Here is a 17,789-nt window from a genome sequence, read left to right as displayed (position 1 = left end):
CAACAACTGTGACCGCCTTCATACTGAAGTGGGTGGAGCCTCACCAGGGGTTGCTAGGTGAGGGGCTGAACGCAGGTTCCGGTGGGTTGTCGTACGGCTTGTGACATCACAAAATGTAGGAAGTATAAAACTTGTCATTAATATACATAAAAAATACATTTACTTACAGTAAATATGCCCCTAGGTGCATTTTCTTTGGTCCTAGGACTGCTTTTTAAGAAGTACATACCCAAAGTTGAGTTAAAAAAAAGTGAATTTTGCATAATAGGTCCCCTTTAAAATTTTACACTATGTTCCAATTGCTTTGGACTTATGACATCCTCATCTACTCAACCTCAGCAAACATAAAAATAGGGGTGAACCACTTGCAGTTTTCTGGCCGATCACAATCTTTAAAAGRTCTGATTTTGGCCGATACAGATTTTAAAAATAGCTGACACTGTGTTATACAGTAAGGTGCACCTTCAGTATTCCAATCTTATTTACTGAAAAACATAAAAAAATACTCTTGAAACAATACAAACTTGTTTTAACTGGACATTAGTGCTCACAGCAGAGTAAAAGGGGACAGTGGCTGATTTTAGACCTTTGTGGAGGTACTGTAGATGAGAAGCTGATCTTTTTTACCGATCTTATCTGAGTGCAGACCAATCTATGACTCCCAAAATTAAGGAAATMGGTGCTGAWAAATCAGCCAGCTATAACTCAGTCTGATTTACAGATGAGTTAAAGATGGATAAGGTATAAGCTCAGAATCATTCCTAACACATGGTCTACAAGTTAACAGAGTAAGATTTTTGTTAAAAACTTTGGCATGCAAGATGGTGGGTGATACTGTATGTATTCTTTAAAGATATTTTATTTTTAAAATTGACTTATCTCTTTATAGTTTTGTGCTGTATTACCTTCCATATARACGCCAAGGAACAAATGAACATTATTTTTGAATTAATTGCTACTCTAAAATATAGAACTTAATTAGAGATGATCATTTTAATGAGACAATAAAATGTATCAAATGCTGCTATTTGTAAGACAGAGAGTTTCTAAAGAAAACCGGTATTTTGTATCAACTGCAGCAAACGGGAAGAAAACTGCAAACTTCATCATCCACTACCCATTTTGAGTCAATGATTTTAATTAACCCACACAGCCCAGAAGATACATCATTCCACAAATTATTTAAACATTTCAGAGCCCAAAGAGGCTCCTGCTCTCATTTAAATTCAGCCACAATATTGGCTTACCTGGCTGATATCCATGCGTGCATCACAGCTCAGCGGCTGCGTCGACATGAGTCCGTTTGAGCCAATCACAGTGGAGAGCAAACCTCTCTCATTAATCTTCTGAATGGTGGTGCCATCCACAAAGTAGACAACACCTCTCTTATCCACTGCAATACCTGAGCAAGGGAGAGGGAGAGAGAAGGAGAGGGAGAATGAGCTTTTGGAAATGATGGCATCGAGAACGAGTGGAGAAACAGGAAAAAAAAAAGAAAAAAAAGAAGAATATGAGAAATGAAGAAGACCGAGTGAGAAAGAGAAGCAAAGAGGGGMGAGAAGAGGACTTGGGCGAAGCATCCGACTCAGTTAGAGATTCAGCTCAGCAAGCGACTGTCTTATCAAAAGCACTGCACCACAGAAATGTAATTATATTTCCATTCCGGAGCCCACTAAAGGGATTAGAACAATGCAATGGGAGGAAGAAGTTATTTGTCACATTAGATGTGAGCAGGCTGCCGCAGTGAACTTTTGACATTTGACGCYTGTGCAAATGTGCATTTAAATGGGAATCCACTCTTCAAATAGGCACGAGGACGTGTGCATGTGTGCATATGTTTACCCTTTATTGGCACAGCCCGTATGGACACAAGCTTAGTGAGTGTATATTGCTACAAGCAGCATACACTTGAACTCTCCTTGCAGAGGAGCTCTGCAGTGTGTGGTGAGCAAAGACGGAGGTAAAGAAGTAAATCCAGGTATTAAAGGTCAGGGCAGGCTATGAATCATCTGTTATGATGAGAAGTGACCTTCATCCCCATCTCATCTGCATGCAGAGAATGGATCTTTGACTCAACTCCTCGGCAATAATATTCGGCAGCCCAGCCCTCACCTCTTACATCGCCAATTGCCCTTGATTGCTCTCACTTAGCATCTGTGACAATAAGCCATATTTTAGTTTCCCTGCCGCCTATCTACAGCTCAATCATTTCATTTACAAACACATTTTGTTTATGGTTTATCATTAAGTTGTGTCACATTTACGCACAGGCCTTTTCATCTTCAGCATGCCTCGAAGGACTTTATGGGAGACAAAACCTAAAAATCAATCAGTGTAAATAGAGTGCAGCCTGAAACTGAAACAATAAAATGCTACGGGGAGGCTTGATGGAAGGTTAAAAACAGATTTATATATAAATCCATTAGCAGCTTAATTGTGCAATTATTTTTCTGTTCAGTCTTGTTCCTGAATTAATTTGATGATTTGCCCAAATGGAGGTATGAAGCATTATTAGCATATAAAATTGCTTAAAAAAGAATAATAATCATGCAGGCAGACTTTGTCATGAGTTATTGAGTTATTTTAAGGTCAACTAAAAACAAAAAATATTTGTATAGCACATTTTATGCCAAGAGGCAACTCAAGGTGCTTTATAGAATAAAACCAAGTACACGTGAACAAGGCAAAACTACCYATGCACACAAATACACACCGAGACATGATGTTAAAAAATAAAATCAAATAATAAAAGCAGTACTAAACAGTTTCAAATTTATGAGTTAAAAGCAACAGGAAACAAGAATGTATTTAATTTAGATTTAAGTAAGGTAAGAKTAGGCTCAAGTCTGAGCTCCTCAGGCAGTTTGTTCCACATGTGAGGGATGTAGAAACTAAAGGCAGCTTCACTGCGTTTGGATCTGATTTGTGGAAAACTAAAAATCCTGTGTTTGCTGATCTGAGAGGTCTGGGTGGTTTATAATGTATAAGATGATCTATTAAGTACTGTGGAGCTAAACATTTCAAACTTTACATCCTAGCTTGGTTTCCCTTCTTACATGCTCCACCTTGTTTAACTGTTAATTGATAACTTTATTTGTGTGCTGAAAGCAAATTCTGCTCTGTTTTTTTAAGTAGCTGCTTGTGATAAGGTGAATATGAATATGTGAGGGTGTCTGTTTAAAGGCTCCACATTACAAGTCGACACTCATTTTAGATGTGATGGTCAGATTTATTTGAAATGTGGTTCTGTGAAGTRATTACTTTGCAGGGGGCATCACTCTCCTTAGCCTCCCTGGTAAGGTCTGTTCAGGGGTTCTGGAGAAGACAGTCTGATCGATGGCTGAACCTCAGATTTAGGAGAAACAATGCAGGTTCCCCCCTGGCTGTGGAATACTGGACCATCTCTTTACCTTCAAGTCCTTTAGGGGTCATAGGTGTTTGCTAATCCAGTCTACATGTGATTTGTGGACATGGAGAAGGCATTCAACCTTGTTCCTCGAGGCACACTGTGGGGGGAGCTCAATGAGTGTGGGATTATGGGTTCGTTGTTACGAGACATTCAGTCCCTTTCGAGGGGTGCAAGAGTTTGGTTTGCATTGCCAGTRGTAAGTCAGACCCCTTCAAGGTGGAGTTGAACTCTGCCAGGGATGCCCACTGTCACTGATTCTGTTCATAACCTACATGGACAGAATTTCTCGGTCCAGCCAGGGGGCGGAGGGAGTCCGGTTCGGTGGCCTCTGACCTGTCCACAGCTGTTTTTTTAAAAACCATTGTGGTTTTACTGTTCTGTTATTTTATTCATTTACTGTCGCAGTCCTGTTTATAATAAGTACTTGGTAACCGTGGGTGGCCATTTTTTTTCAAACCTCCCTGGATATCTGCTCGACTTMGTCTTTTACAGCTCTCTCCAAGAAGTGTTTGCAAGTTCTTCCGCTGCCTTTCCCAAGGAGGAAGTTTGCACAAGAAATGCCTTTCCCCTGTCAATCCATCCAAGAGCTAATCCACTGGCAGCATTCTGCTGACGTCAAAACTGYAAGCGTGCTGTACTCRCTTCTATCCGGAACCATCAGAGACKAGGTACAAAYCGYGMGTCYGAGCRTGRTTCTGCRCAGTTGGAACCTGGAGACACATTCAGCCTAAGCCAAAACGAGCATAACTGCAACAGCCGCGCCAGTGGAGAAGAGCTGGGACTSGGGGTGTCACCCAGTGACGTAGCTTTAATTGCTTCCTGCCACATAAACACAAAGAATTGTGGGAATGGTCTCTTAAATGAAAAGTGTGACCCAGAAGGACACTTAGCGAGAGTTTATAGCTCTGTGAACAAACAGACATCTGAGGGGCGCTGTTATCGTACAATGCTTCTGCATTGTCCTGGCTTAAGACAGCTTTCCCCCTCAGCTGGTAAAGATAATGATGATCAATACTWTATGAGATCATTTATTTAACGCTTCTGAATTTTAATTTYAGAAAGCACAAATCCACACACAGTTCAAAATTTTTGACAAAGCCCTAAAGTTCAAAGGAGAAATTCAGGGCGCAATTAGTGCTACAGCGCTTTAGGGGACTAGTGCCCACCACCGCATCTCTGCTGTTTGCAGATGATACGGTTCTGTTGGTGTCATTGTATCGTGATCTTCAGTTCTCACTGGAGCGGTTTGCAGCCGAATGTGAAGCAGCTGGGATGAGGATCAGTGTCTCCAAATCTGAGTCCGTGGTCTTCATTGGGAAAAGGGTGGATTGCTCTCTCCGGGTTGGGGTTGAAGTTCTGCCTCAAGTGGAGGAGTTCAGTATCTTTGCTGCTTTTTTTTTTCATTCATAGACGGATCGGTGCAGCTTCCAGCTACCAGTCTGTTGTGGTAAAGAGCTGAGCTGTGAGATGAAGCTCTCTGTTACCCATCAGTCTACATTCTTACCCTCTCCTATAGTCACAAACTTTGGGTAGTGACCGAAAGAACAAGATCACAGATACAAGCAGTCAAAATGAGTTTCTTCCGCAGGGTAGCTGGACTCTCCCTTTGAGATAGGGTGAGAAGCTCAGTTATCTGGGAGAGATTCATAGTAGAGCCGCTGCTCCTCCACGTCAAGAGGAGCCAGTTGAGGTAATTTGGGCATCTGGTAAGGATGCCTCCTGGATGCCTCCCTAGGGAGGTGCTTCAGGCTCGTCCCACTGGGAGGAGACCCTGAGGATACGCTGGAGAGATCRTGTCTCCCAGCTGGCCTTGGAAGGCCTTGGAGTCCTCCCAGAAGAGCTGGAAGAGGTGGCTGGGGCTTCCCTGCTGAAGCTGCTGTCCCTGCGACCCAACTTCAAATAAAGTGGAGGATAATGGATGGATGGATGGATGGATGGATGGATGGATGGTTCTCCATAGCAATATTGTGAGCAAAAGTGATGTTTACTGATTAGGTCTCTAGATGCATCAGATTACTATATTTTTGTACCAATAATATAACATTGATTACTCAGAAAAAAAATTGCAAGCAGGTGCACTTCCACAGACTGTACAGAAGACTGTGTCTCTAATAAACTCTTGTTTTAGGGAACAACTCRTCCTGTTTAGTGWTACTTGYTTCATTAGTAGTACCTCATGTTAAYGACGGCAACAAACACTGAAAGTGTGCTTCACTTTGATCATGAGAATAAACTAATATTACAAATACCAACTTGTGTTTTATCCTCTGTAATGTAGTTAATGTATTTTGCTGCTCACTGCTCAGTGACTGAAATACTGATAAGCACGTCTAATGCTCGGCAGATTTTGAAATTTTCACCCGGCCTCATTGTGAATTGTTTGTTGACTGTAAGCCAAGATTATTTTAAAGCATAATTTTAAAACGAGGCCTGTTTATGAGCCATCATTTTTTATCAGTCAATAAAAGATTAGTCTGAATAACTGACTTTTGGCTTGCTGTTTTAAATCGAATTTCATTCAAATGTGGTATCAAATAGTGAATATAATTCATGCCTAATTCAAAGAGCTYTTAGTGACTTTGGTAACATATGGCTTTGTTTTGTTTCTGGAACTAAACTATTTGCTCAACAAAGGGATATTTATTCCTCTGTGGGAGAGTCTGAATTCTTTACTTTAAAATGACAAGTTACTAGGGCTGTGTATTGGCATGAATTTGGCGATACGATACATATCATGACAGAGGGGTCACGATACGATATATCCCGATATATTGCGATACTATAAGAAAGGCGATATATTGTGATTTTTTTTGTCCAAAAATTCTATTAAATAAAAACCTCTTACAGGGGAAAAAACAAAAAACCAAAATTCATTGTCTCAGGAAATTCTAATATTACATAGACATGCTTTTGATACATTTAGCTGTGTTCTGCTTTGTATGTGTTTTATTTTATTTGTTTCATATTTCTTATTTCATCCATGTTTTCAATTATTAGACTAAATTTGACAATAAATAGTTTGAAAATATATTTTTTGCAGCTTTTAGTTTTTAATATTAATATACAATATGGTCACCCAACACTTAATAGCCTCTACCTCAAGAGGTAGAGGAGCCAAATAGTTGGCTCACTGCTGCCAACTAGTGSTCAGAGGCTGAACTACAACATAAAAATGAACGGCTGGCAGGAAAGTGAACATTTTAAACCTTAATAAAAAGTCGATACAGGGCTTTAGAATATCAATACAGTATCGGGAAATTAAATATCGCGACATTTCAGTGTATCTATATTTTCTTACACCCCTACAAGTTACCAGCTTCATAATATATATATTTTAACTTTTATGTCCATTATGAATAAATTTATATGTAATTCACACATTTAAACTGAGTTATGACTTTTAGGTCGATTATGTGTGGCCTCTTTAAGTATCATATCAAAACGTTAAGGAGTTGCAAGGGGACAATGGGAGATATTTTTGTATTTTGAGTTCCCTCRCAATACTTATGTGTTACCTCACAGTACTTTTTGCATTCCAATGCAAAAGTTTTGCATTCTAAAGTTAATTCCAATGTAATGTTTTGTATTACCTGTACTAAATGAAACTTTTATTTTGAAATATTTGGTTACGGAAACAGGTTGTGTCACCTTAAGTTAGGGAAGTTGACAGTGATATTGTGTGGATGCAAAGAGTCACTGTAATGTTTACGTTGACACTGACTTTAAATATAAACTCTCGTTATATAATGATGTGCATGTACATTTATTAACAAAGCAGCAGGCAGAACAGCTGAACAACGTTTGCATGGGAGCTCAGAAATAATTGTGAGGTAACGCAAAAATACTGAAGGTATCGCAAGATCCCTAATTATGATCTGTTCATTCAAGTGTTTTTTTTTTATTTCTGTCTGTAAAAGATTTAAGTTTTAAAATGAAGATCCACTGACTAATGGGTTATGTTTACATCCAKTCTGTTGATGTGACCCTGCAGGATACCACCGTGATAAAAACGAACAATGAAGAGATACAATCAGTATGCAGAACACCAGACAGGCCTGCCTCATGAAGCTATTTTTAAAATGTCCCCCTGATAGTTCTCCGTGTCTCTCACTTCTTGAACTGTGGCGAACTGACAGCATCTTCTCCGTCCCCTCTGTTCTTTAAATGAGGTAGAGCTCCTGTTCAACACGCCGGCCCTCCCACGGACTGAGGAACAAGCAAAGCGCACCGTCACCGCAGCCAGATTCACAAACACGTCCTCACACTTAGCCAACCCTGCAGCGACCCCGAGAGTCATAAATTGTGCAGGTGAAGTGGCGCGGCGGACGGGAGGTGGGCAGGAGGAGGGCCAGGGTCAGTGTGTTTCCTCCAGAGGCCAGGAGGTGAACTGCACAGCTCTCCCTTCTGGCCCCTTCATCATCCCTGTGACACAGACAGATTACACCGCCCACGCAGCATCACCCTCACCTCAAACAGCACCTTTCCTCTCCTCTGCCAGCTCCCCCCGCTTGCTCTCCATCATTCCTCACTTGATCTTCTTCTGCCTCCACCCACCACCACCACCGTGCCCTCTTCACCTCTCCTTGCTTTTCCTYCTCGTCCTTCCTGCTTTTCTGTTTTGTTGCCGCGCTCGCGAGTTGTAATCAAATCACTGACCTTCAGCTCTGCAGTAATGTTCGGGTCTGTTTTATTCAGTACTGTTTTCTGTGTGTGTGTGTGTATTTTTTTACTCGTCTTCAGTTCCTCTTGGTCTCAACATTTCTCCTCTTGTCACTGGGTATTATGCGGGAAGTACATCTCATCCCACAGAACAGTCTGAGCCTACTTAAACCTTAAATTTGGCACTTTTCCTCCTATCGGCTGAATAGCTTTTGCTGTATTCTTCCTACTTTTCTTTTACTTTCCCATCCATTACTGCTCCAGCCACTTCTACACTGAACCTGTCCCTGATCTTAGAGCTCATAAATCCTGCACAAGGACACGACGAGGCAGACAGGACTTTCTCTCAGTGCTGATTTCTCTTCACCCCCTTTCCTGTCCATGAATTTCACTCTCTCTTCGCCCACTTCGGTTCCATTGACTTCTCTCCTAAATTCCTTTTTTATCCCATCCTCCTCTTCCTCTTTATTGTTTGTTCCTTTATGTCATCCTCAGGTTCAACATCTCCTCTGTTCACACCAGAAAGCTCTAAATCGCTGCCGTTTTATTTAATTTTTTTCACGATAAACCCCAGACCAGACTGACTAATTTATCATCCCCAAAATTGCAACGATGCACAAAGATCACTATTATTGCTTTGTGCGAGGATTTACACCAGTTTGTGTGTTGCTTAAGAGTATTTCTCAATGTTTATTGAAAAGGCAGCAGATTAGTCCAACGCTCTACTTGTCAGGAGATAAAGCTGCRTGTTGCATTAGGGGAATTTACAGCCCCACTCTGTGTCCAAAGAATACTCAGAAGACATCAGAAGATTTACTGTTTCCTCCCCGGGTCAACTCTGCCACTGAGATTTTCATATTTAGACAAGACGCTCTGGAGGAGGAAGAGGAGTGATTGAGATAAATCTCTGATTCAGAGGGAGACAGACATTTGGCGTGATTTGGGGGGATAGATTTTTATCCCCGAAACTGAATTAGACTGAGGTGCATTGACCTTGGGTGAAAAACAAACAAACAAAAAAGAGGAGTGAAGTATGATACAGTTAATCTATCCACATTCAGCTCAGCCAAAAACATAAAAAAAGAAACAAAGTCATGCCAAATGATTTGGGAAAGAGATAAATGGTGGAGGGAGATGAGACAAAGAAGCATGATGAGAAATTGCCTAAATGTACCAGCACAGGCCAATCTCTTACAGTTCAAAGACATCTTTGTACTGTGTCCCTGTCAAAAGAATATCAGTCGTAACGACCCCCCTGTGGCATCACAATCCAATCCAATCTGATTAATGCCTCACAGAGGGCTTTCAGAGAGCATCTTGTTGTGTTGATTACAGATATTTACAGAAAAAGAGCCACCAGGGACAATTCTAATCAGACAGCAATACAGAAATGAGGGGAGGTGTAAGGTAAGAAACAAGGCGAGGTGAGAACGACTAATTATAACATAAGCAGCAGATCTGTGTCTCGTTTAGCACCAACAGTAGACGGATCTATCGGCATGTTGTGTTGCTGTGAGCACTGACTGCTAACACCTGAACCTCAAGATGGCAGGAAGTCGGCCTTCTGGTATTGTTCTCAAGTTTCTCCATCTTGGCGATTTCACCCTTCAAAACATAACAGCGAAAATGTCCAATTAGCTGAAGAGGTGAGGAATTAGCCAGAGTAAAATATGTGTTTCCAAATCATTATTGTGCTTACAAGATAGAAACCTAGCCTGAAATGTTTAATATAGCACTTTAGATGTAATATGTACATGAACAGTTTTGGCTCACTATTTGGCACGAAACCATATAGTTTTGTCTTTTTCTTGGCCTTAAATAACAGTAAACACTTATTAATGATTTATAAAGTATTTACAGATAAATTAATAACCTATCTATAAACTAAGTTATCCATAAGGGGAGCCTTATTGTAAAGTGGTACCTACTTTTGTGATGACTTAGGATAATTTTCAGTCATTTATTTATATTAACCTGACCCTTGTACTAAACCTACCCCCCAGCACATAATTAACCCTAACCCTAAATCCTAAACATARCCGTTAAACCAAAAACAATGTTCCAACATGTACAACATGTACAACGTATGAGACAATGTATGTTGTGACTTGGTGCTATATAAATAAACTTGAACTTGAACTCAACATATTAGGACCAGTCTTTGGTCCCAAAAGAAGTATTGGTTCTAACAAGGTATGTGTTTATACTGGAAAAGGTCCTAAAAAGATTACAAAAACCAGGTGCACACACACACACACCAGAGATGGGGACTCATGACTCAGACTTGAGTTGCACTGAAGTCCCTATAATTAGAGACTTAGACTTGACTTGGACCCCAAAGACTTGAGACTTGACTTGGACTTGTGGTTTGAGACTCGTGAACAATGCAAGTCATTTCACTGCCCGGCTCACGATTCTCACTCCCTCAATACACATCCATGCTCCGCTCCTTTGAGAACAAATACATAAAGTTTTAAGAGCAAAGACATTTACTCCTGCTCTCACATTGGAAAATATACACTMTTGATTAAAGTCAGAATCATTCTTCTACTACACACTCCGCTCACCCTCACCTGAGAATGGGAGGRGCCAGCGCCGTACAATGTTAATGACGTGTACCCTATGACAAACAGAGCTTCAGCATGGCAGGTGTGTTGCAGTAGGCAGCTCCACTGCCATTCATTATAAGCTTTACTTACAGAGACTTTATTCAACACCATGACAAGAGACTGGCAAAATGAAAAGTGCAAGATATAATTACAGTATGCTTTTTTTATTTTAACCTTAATCTTATCTGTATTTTTAAAACAGTATTATGTTTTAATAGTATTATTAAAACATAACACTATGTTTTAATATTTGATTAAATATAGTTTTATAGAATATAATCTAGTAAAGTTAGAATACTTTTGATCAAACTGCTAGTTAAGTAATACATGCAATGAGACTTGGACTTGAGGTCAAGAGACTTGAGACTTGACTTGGATTTTTGGTCAAAGACTTAGAGCCAAAGACTTGAGACTTGACTTGCAAAAAAAGACTTGTGCGCACGCGCACGCGCACACGCACACAAAAATATGTTTTTAGAGGTGAGAGATTTTAATTTTTTTTAGAAGCTTCCTTTCATCCTGAAAACCTTATTTTCACACAGAGAAGAGTTTATTTCACACACTCACATGTGCACACAAACAAACACACACACGCACATAAGTCATTCAGTCTGGCCTCCCATATCCCCAGGCCCAGTGGGCGTTAATGACACAGACTGACGTATTATTACAGCATCTAAATGGAGTGAACTCTTGCTGATTATTGCCCATGGCATTCCTCCACCAAATAACTGTACGTGAGTGACAGGTGAATGTAGACAGATGGACTGGTTCACCTGCAACGGCTGACCCCAGAGAAGCACTTGGGTCGTATATAAACGAAAACACATTATTTGAGGAAAGCCKACGAGCACCACTAACTGCTCCGGCCCAATTGGAAGTGAGTAACACACCGTTTCAGTCTTTAGCTGCTTGTGTGTTTTACCAATCACTTTCATCATTTTTCCCTAAGAACGCTCAACGCATAAGAATGTGAAGCTCTGCAAAGGTGTATGCGCGTGCACACACACACACACACACACACACACACGTCTGTCAGTGGGTGTGTGCAGCAGTGCGTGCAGTGAAACAGCTTGGCAAAAAGATAAAGCCTGGCAGTTAATCACATTGTGCACATATGCAAATATACAGCGGGGGTAAATCAGAGTGTCTGCAGATGAGAAATTCTCACTCCCACACACATTCGTGCACAAGTTTTGTGAGGACGCCCGTGAGCACTAAAGAGAGGGAAACAAACCCGCTCACTCAGTCTCAACTCTGTGCACTGTGATTTTGTTACTGTAACACCTGCACTGAAACATTAAACATTGCTGAGTTATATGCATTTTGTTTTCCCTCAATCAGTTACATGCTGATTCTGTGATGTGCACTCTGCTTTACTGTAACACGGGTCACCTACAGTTTCTTTGATTTATCCCTGCAAGGGTTTGCAAGTTGTGGCTCTGGGGCCACATGTGGTTCTTTGGTTTCCCTGCAGAGGCCCTGTGTAACTTTGATTAAAAATAACATGGAAATAAAAAAAAAGCTGATTGTAGAAGATCTCGGATCCAATTTTTTTGCAATATGTGAATACCATTTCTGTAACAAAGCTATGCTAATTATCTACTCTGAAAACTATAAAATCAAACATAAAATAGTTATCCTCAATTTTAATGTGAAGCAGTTAAAAACCATTTACTTCAATAGATATTTGGATATGCAGTACTAAAACATGAGTATAAACTCAACTTAAACTCATCTTTTAATCTTTACGCAACCAAGATGAGTTCTCATAGGCAGACATTACATTTTTGTCTCTCTGCCTATCAATCGTAACCCATCGCCTCATTAATAGACACTTAACAGCACCTTCTAGTGGTCCCATGACAATATTACACTAATTACAATGAAAACAAGATAGCAGAGATCCCAGTAAAAAGCTTCTACAACAACTCTCATAAGAAAAATGGCCAAGGAAAAATTTATATTTCATGTTTGAAACAAGTGTATTTATGCACAGTTACATCTTTAGCTTCATAAGGCATGCATATTTTACTTTTTCTTTTTACCATTAAAACAAAGAACAGGGTCGGTAAGTATAAAGTACTCATTTGAGGACATTGGGACTATAATTTTGTTATTGATTATGCATGAGGTTGGATAAACCTGTGAATATTTAGAAGAGTTTACAAATGTAAATAGTTATTGTAAGCAGTAAATATGGTCAYCAATTTTTGATAACCAAATCTGGAAGTATTTAGAACAGTTCACAAGCAGAAACAGTTCTTGCAAGTGGTACGTTTGTTCAACCAAATGTCCAATGCTCTGCATTTTCCTGCTATAAAGTCATGTAATATGCTCTTCAAACTGAGCAGCAATCTGAAAGTTGTCATTGATGATGATGATGATGATGATGACGATGACGTTGATGATGATGATGATGATGTGCTTCACTGCATTGTTCTGGTCAACAATTGGCTTCTGTATTGCCAAAACAACTGGGAAAATGATACCCCCAGAAAAGGTTATCATGAAGTTTCTCAGGTTTTGTATGGTGATTGCCTAGGTATTCCTCAGCAAGCATGACATCTTGAGACCCAGTGTCTTCATCTGGGGACATCATTCTTTGCAAAACCACTGTACTGTGTCTAGTTCTTATACTTTTTAGATCCTACTAATCCCATGTTTCTTGGAGAAAGACAAACGAAAAGATTGGGCGGTTATGTACCAACACATCAAAATTGTCTGGCAACCCAATCCCAAGGGGCTTTTCCATGGACGTTGTCATTGTCAACCTAATGTCAATCATTTGGGCTGTTTCCATAGATAAACAAACACGTGATAACTGGTAACAACTTCTTACTTTTACAATTGAAGTGAGAAATGTACTGCAAAGATTTCACTTGTAACAAAATATATACATTTTTGTCCATTCTTTACAATCATCAGTGTATGAATGTGTAAAAAACGTGACGGAAGCCAGAAATTCTTCATTTCATGAAACTCCATCTCATTGCTCAGATCTACTGTCTCCCAGTGCCTGCGTGTTTGACTGAGTCATATCAGAACCAAAACAGGGACCCTTTCTACAGCCCTGCATTTGCTTACACTACAGTCTCCCTCTGGTCTCAAGTCTTACGTGCCTCTAATGCCCCGTTTCCATTAGTACCTACTTAGCATGACTCAGCTTGGCTCAGCACGGTTCCATGCCGTTTCCATTACCAAAAAAAATCATGGAACCGACACTTTTTTCGTACATACTCAGTCGAGGCTCTATCCGAGCCGAGCCGTGCTGTGAAATGTGACGTCATATCACTGTCGGTCACTGTAACAAAGCCTTGGTCACACCCTCATACCTTTTACGTCAGACCTAGGAATGTCAACAATTTTTTATTTTGCCATTATTTTACCATTGAGATCACAGATCTCTTTTGCAAGGGCGGCCTGGGCCTGAAGGCAACCTATTGTACAACCTATTGTAAGCACTATATGATTTCAGGGCATTTACCATTTTACCATGTTTGACTTTGCAATACGTAGGTTTAAAACAAAATGAAAACAGTGAAATCAGTAGTTTGTCAGATCCCTTCATTAACTGAACTTCCAGTCAATCAGTATTTCATTTCTTTGAAATCCATTAGAAAATAACAGCAAGTTCTTGAGGAAAAAAAAATCACAATGTGCAGTTGTGAAAACATGTAACTCTGTTACAAGTCATTAAAACCAGGTGTTCTGCAACAATGTGGAAAGACATTCTGAAAACTATGAGAATTAGTATTAAAGGCTTGTCTTTAAAACTTTATTAAAAGTGACACATATGTAGCTGTTATTAAACAAAATTCTGAGTCACAGCAAAATAGTCAACAAATTGTCCTAATTAATATTCTATTTAAATAACTGATGAGAATGCAAATGCTTGCATTATTATTTCAAAGTGAGGTATTTATTAATTTTCCAGAAATCTAGAAAAGAGGCTTTCATATTTATCAAAGAATTTTAACCAAATACGTTTCCTACTTCATAAGAATTTGGTTTTTTATGTTGTCATAAAATGTAAAAATACTGATAAATGGTTACAATTTACTTCAAATTTAAAAAAAAAAATTCAGGTTTTGTGTTTGAAACTAAATAAAACTTCACAATGAGTTGTGCTATTCCAATTTTTTTCATCTTTATGTAGGTTTTGCAGCTCTGGACAATTTATTTTGCGATAAAATAAGCAGAATTTCCTCATTTGATTGTAAATTGTATACACCTCTGTCCTAATCTAACACTTATCAATAAATGCATAAAACAGCACAAGTTTATATTTTCTTGTTTAAGAAAGACAAATGTGTAAGCAGAAATAATTCATGCGTCCTGCAATTAATTATTCATTTAAGCCCCACAGAACAGACAGTGCATAAGTAATTAGGCCTGAATCAGACACTGTGGCTCATCTAATTACCAACCAGTATAAGTTTGTTAACATATTAACCCTCATTAATTAATTATTGATAGATGTTTTTTTGTGATGCTATAGGTTCTATCAGCACGGGTGTGTCGAGGCGAGCAGAGTCGGTGATTTTTGCAAGTGTTGCATGGTAATTTTTGTGCGAATAAACATTTTTTTCCCCGCAAAAATATGCGATTTGGCAGTAATTGCCTTGTTTGATAGCAAAGAGAGATCCAAAGCAATCAGAGAGGCGGCAGACAAACTCAATTATAAAAGCAAGTGAAAAGCTTTGGACTGGAAAGCTGTGTGAAAGGCTGAGAGGTTTGGATCACTGCAGAGCCGCTGCAGATTATGTTGCACTGTTTAGAACATCAAACAAATGCGAGGAGGTCTATCAAAAGAGGCTTTCTTTCTTTTYCCTTACTATTTTATAACCGAACATCATCACAACAGCAACAAACCACTGAGGTGCTGCAATGGCAGAAAAGGRGGAAATGAGATCAGATGGGAAGAAAAATTGGATTGGAGGAAAATAACAACTAGGATTCGTAAAKATGTGCAGCTCAGACAAACAAGGTTTCCTATTTACAAGGACATCAAAATGAGGCTGCATGAGTGGGGTGGATTTATCATCACCAGCTACCAAAGGCTAAAGGTAATCATGCTTTTGCTTGTGTTCATGTGTTTGATTGTCTSTAATGTTAGCAAAATATCTCATGGGCAAGTGGACATACTCCCAAAAAGTAACCAATGGATGGACATTAATACCATACAAGATGGCYGCTATAGCTATGCAGTTTTAGGAAAAAAAATATCTATAACAGAGCCCATTCTGTACAATAACAGTTCCAAAGAAATTGGGAATTTTTGTAAAATTTAAGTAAAAAACAAATTTGCAATGATTTGCAAAGCTCATAAATCCATCCATCCATCCATCCATCCATCCATCCATCCATCCATCCATCCATCCATCCATCCATCCTCACTTTTTCCACTGTGGTTTGTAAGGGAGCTAGTGTCCATTTCCAGCCGTCATTATACGAGCGACAAAACCCTGAACAAAGCTGCAAGTCCATTGCAAGCTATGTTTACATGCACGCAATTCTTTGATTAGCTAGAAATGTATTCAGATTAAATAATCCAAATTTATCRTTAAATGGGCCCAAAATTAATTCAATCATGATGAGAGTTTACATGTACCAGGCTTTATACTGCCATGCGCAGAGTTGTAAACTTTTCCCAAAAAATAAACAGAAGAAATTCTATTTACACAATGAACATTAAAAAAGTTGTCTTCTGAATGACACAATGGACCCGTGGCAGGTTTCAATAATGTTGGAGACGTTTGTGCACTTTGTGTTTCCACACTTTCTACACACTCTTTTAAAGTTTCTAATAGAAATGATGTGATGCTAACCGACCATTTTTGGTTTCACAAAATATTAACAACTAGCCAGGCAGAAATATGTCAGGTTAACATAGGTCAGATCAGTTTTCCACAAAGAATAATATAATCAGAACTGTTTACATGCATGCAGTTAAGATTATTRATTTGTATAAAACACCCCTCTCATTCGGATTACAAATTCATTACAAATGATCTGAATCAGGTCAGAGTATTCGAATTGGGTCATTTACATGACACATTTTCATTTTGATTGGCCATTTATTCTGATAACTTATGTCCATGTAAACATGGCTACAGTCTCATGAACCAATAATTGCCAATTTATCAACCAAGAAACATTTGAACTGGAAAAACTGCACAATTCTCTAAAAAAAGCAAATCCTTTTCAGTTTTATGGCAGCTTCACAACTCAACAAGTTTGAGACAAGCAACACAGGGTTGTTAATTATTAATAGGAAACAACTGGATGAGCATTTTTGCATCAAATTAGTTTATTTGGCAACAGGTCAGTAAGTGGACTGGGTATAAAAAGAGTATTTTTAGATGTGTTGAATCTCTTAAAATAAATATTGGCAGAATTTCACTGGTCTACAAAGAATTGTCTAAAAATAGTGGAGCATTTCAAAATATTTGTAACCTTAATAGAAAATTAAAGGCTGAAAGTCTRTAGAATGCCTGTGATATTAAGCCCTCATGCAGGCAGCTCACTGTAATAAAACTAGTTTGAGGACATGACTGCACTGGAATACCTGCTTAAAACCTGTATAGATTTCTCTGCATTGATGGGGCTTTTCCAGTTATGAATGCCCATGCCAGAGGTACTAATGCACCCTCATACCATATGAGAGGCTGGTTTTTAAGTTGCGTGACAACAGGCTGAAAAGTCACAATCTTTGTTAGTACAGAGGACTATAGAGGGATTAACAAATGTATGTCAAACAACAATGTGGTTAAAAAATAAAATAGATGTGTATGACAACAGAACTCTTTTTCACTTTGCTTTAGTTCATTTGAAATTTTGGCCCAGAGAAGACAACTGCATTTGTACAGTAGATGGTGTTCAGACATGRTTTATTTTTTGCATGACTGAGCATGAATCAGCATGGATAGAGTGGTAAACTGTGTTTACCGACAGTGATTTGTGGAAGAGTTCCTGAGCTCATTCAGATGTCATATCTGTAAGGCCTCGGATTTTTTCAGCAAGACATTGCTAAACAGCATACTGCAACCATTACAAACAACATGGCTTTATAATAGAAGAGTTTGGGTGCTGAACTGGCCTGACTACCC

General features: G+C 39.1%; 1 protein-coding gene across 1 annotated transcript in view; it reads right to left on the bottom strand.

Annotated features, from left to right (window-relative positions):
* The window catches only part of tenm1 (teneurin transmembrane protein 1), a gene marked incomplete at its 5' end in the record, with an annotated part of 152,539 nt that overhangs the window by 46,577 nt on the left and 88,173 nt on the right, over window positions 1-17,789 (bottom strand). The window contains 1 exon segment of the mRNA XM_014022069.1: window positions 1,248-1,402. Coding sequence (XP_013877523.1) covers window positions 1,248-1,402 — 155 coding nt within the window.

This window comes from Austrofundulus limnaeus, unplaced genomic scaffold (assembly GCF_001266775.1).
Source record: "Austrofundulus limnaeus strain Quisiro unplaced genomic scaffold, Austrofundulus_limnaeus-1.0 Scaffold317, whole genome shotgun sequence".
NCBI lineage: Eukaryota > Metazoa > Chordata > Actinopteri > Cyprinodontiformes > Rivulidae > Austrofundulus > Austrofundulus limnaeus.
The sequence above is the reverse complement of the archived record's forward strand: the minus strand, read 5'-3'. Positions and strand labels throughout refer to the sequence as shown.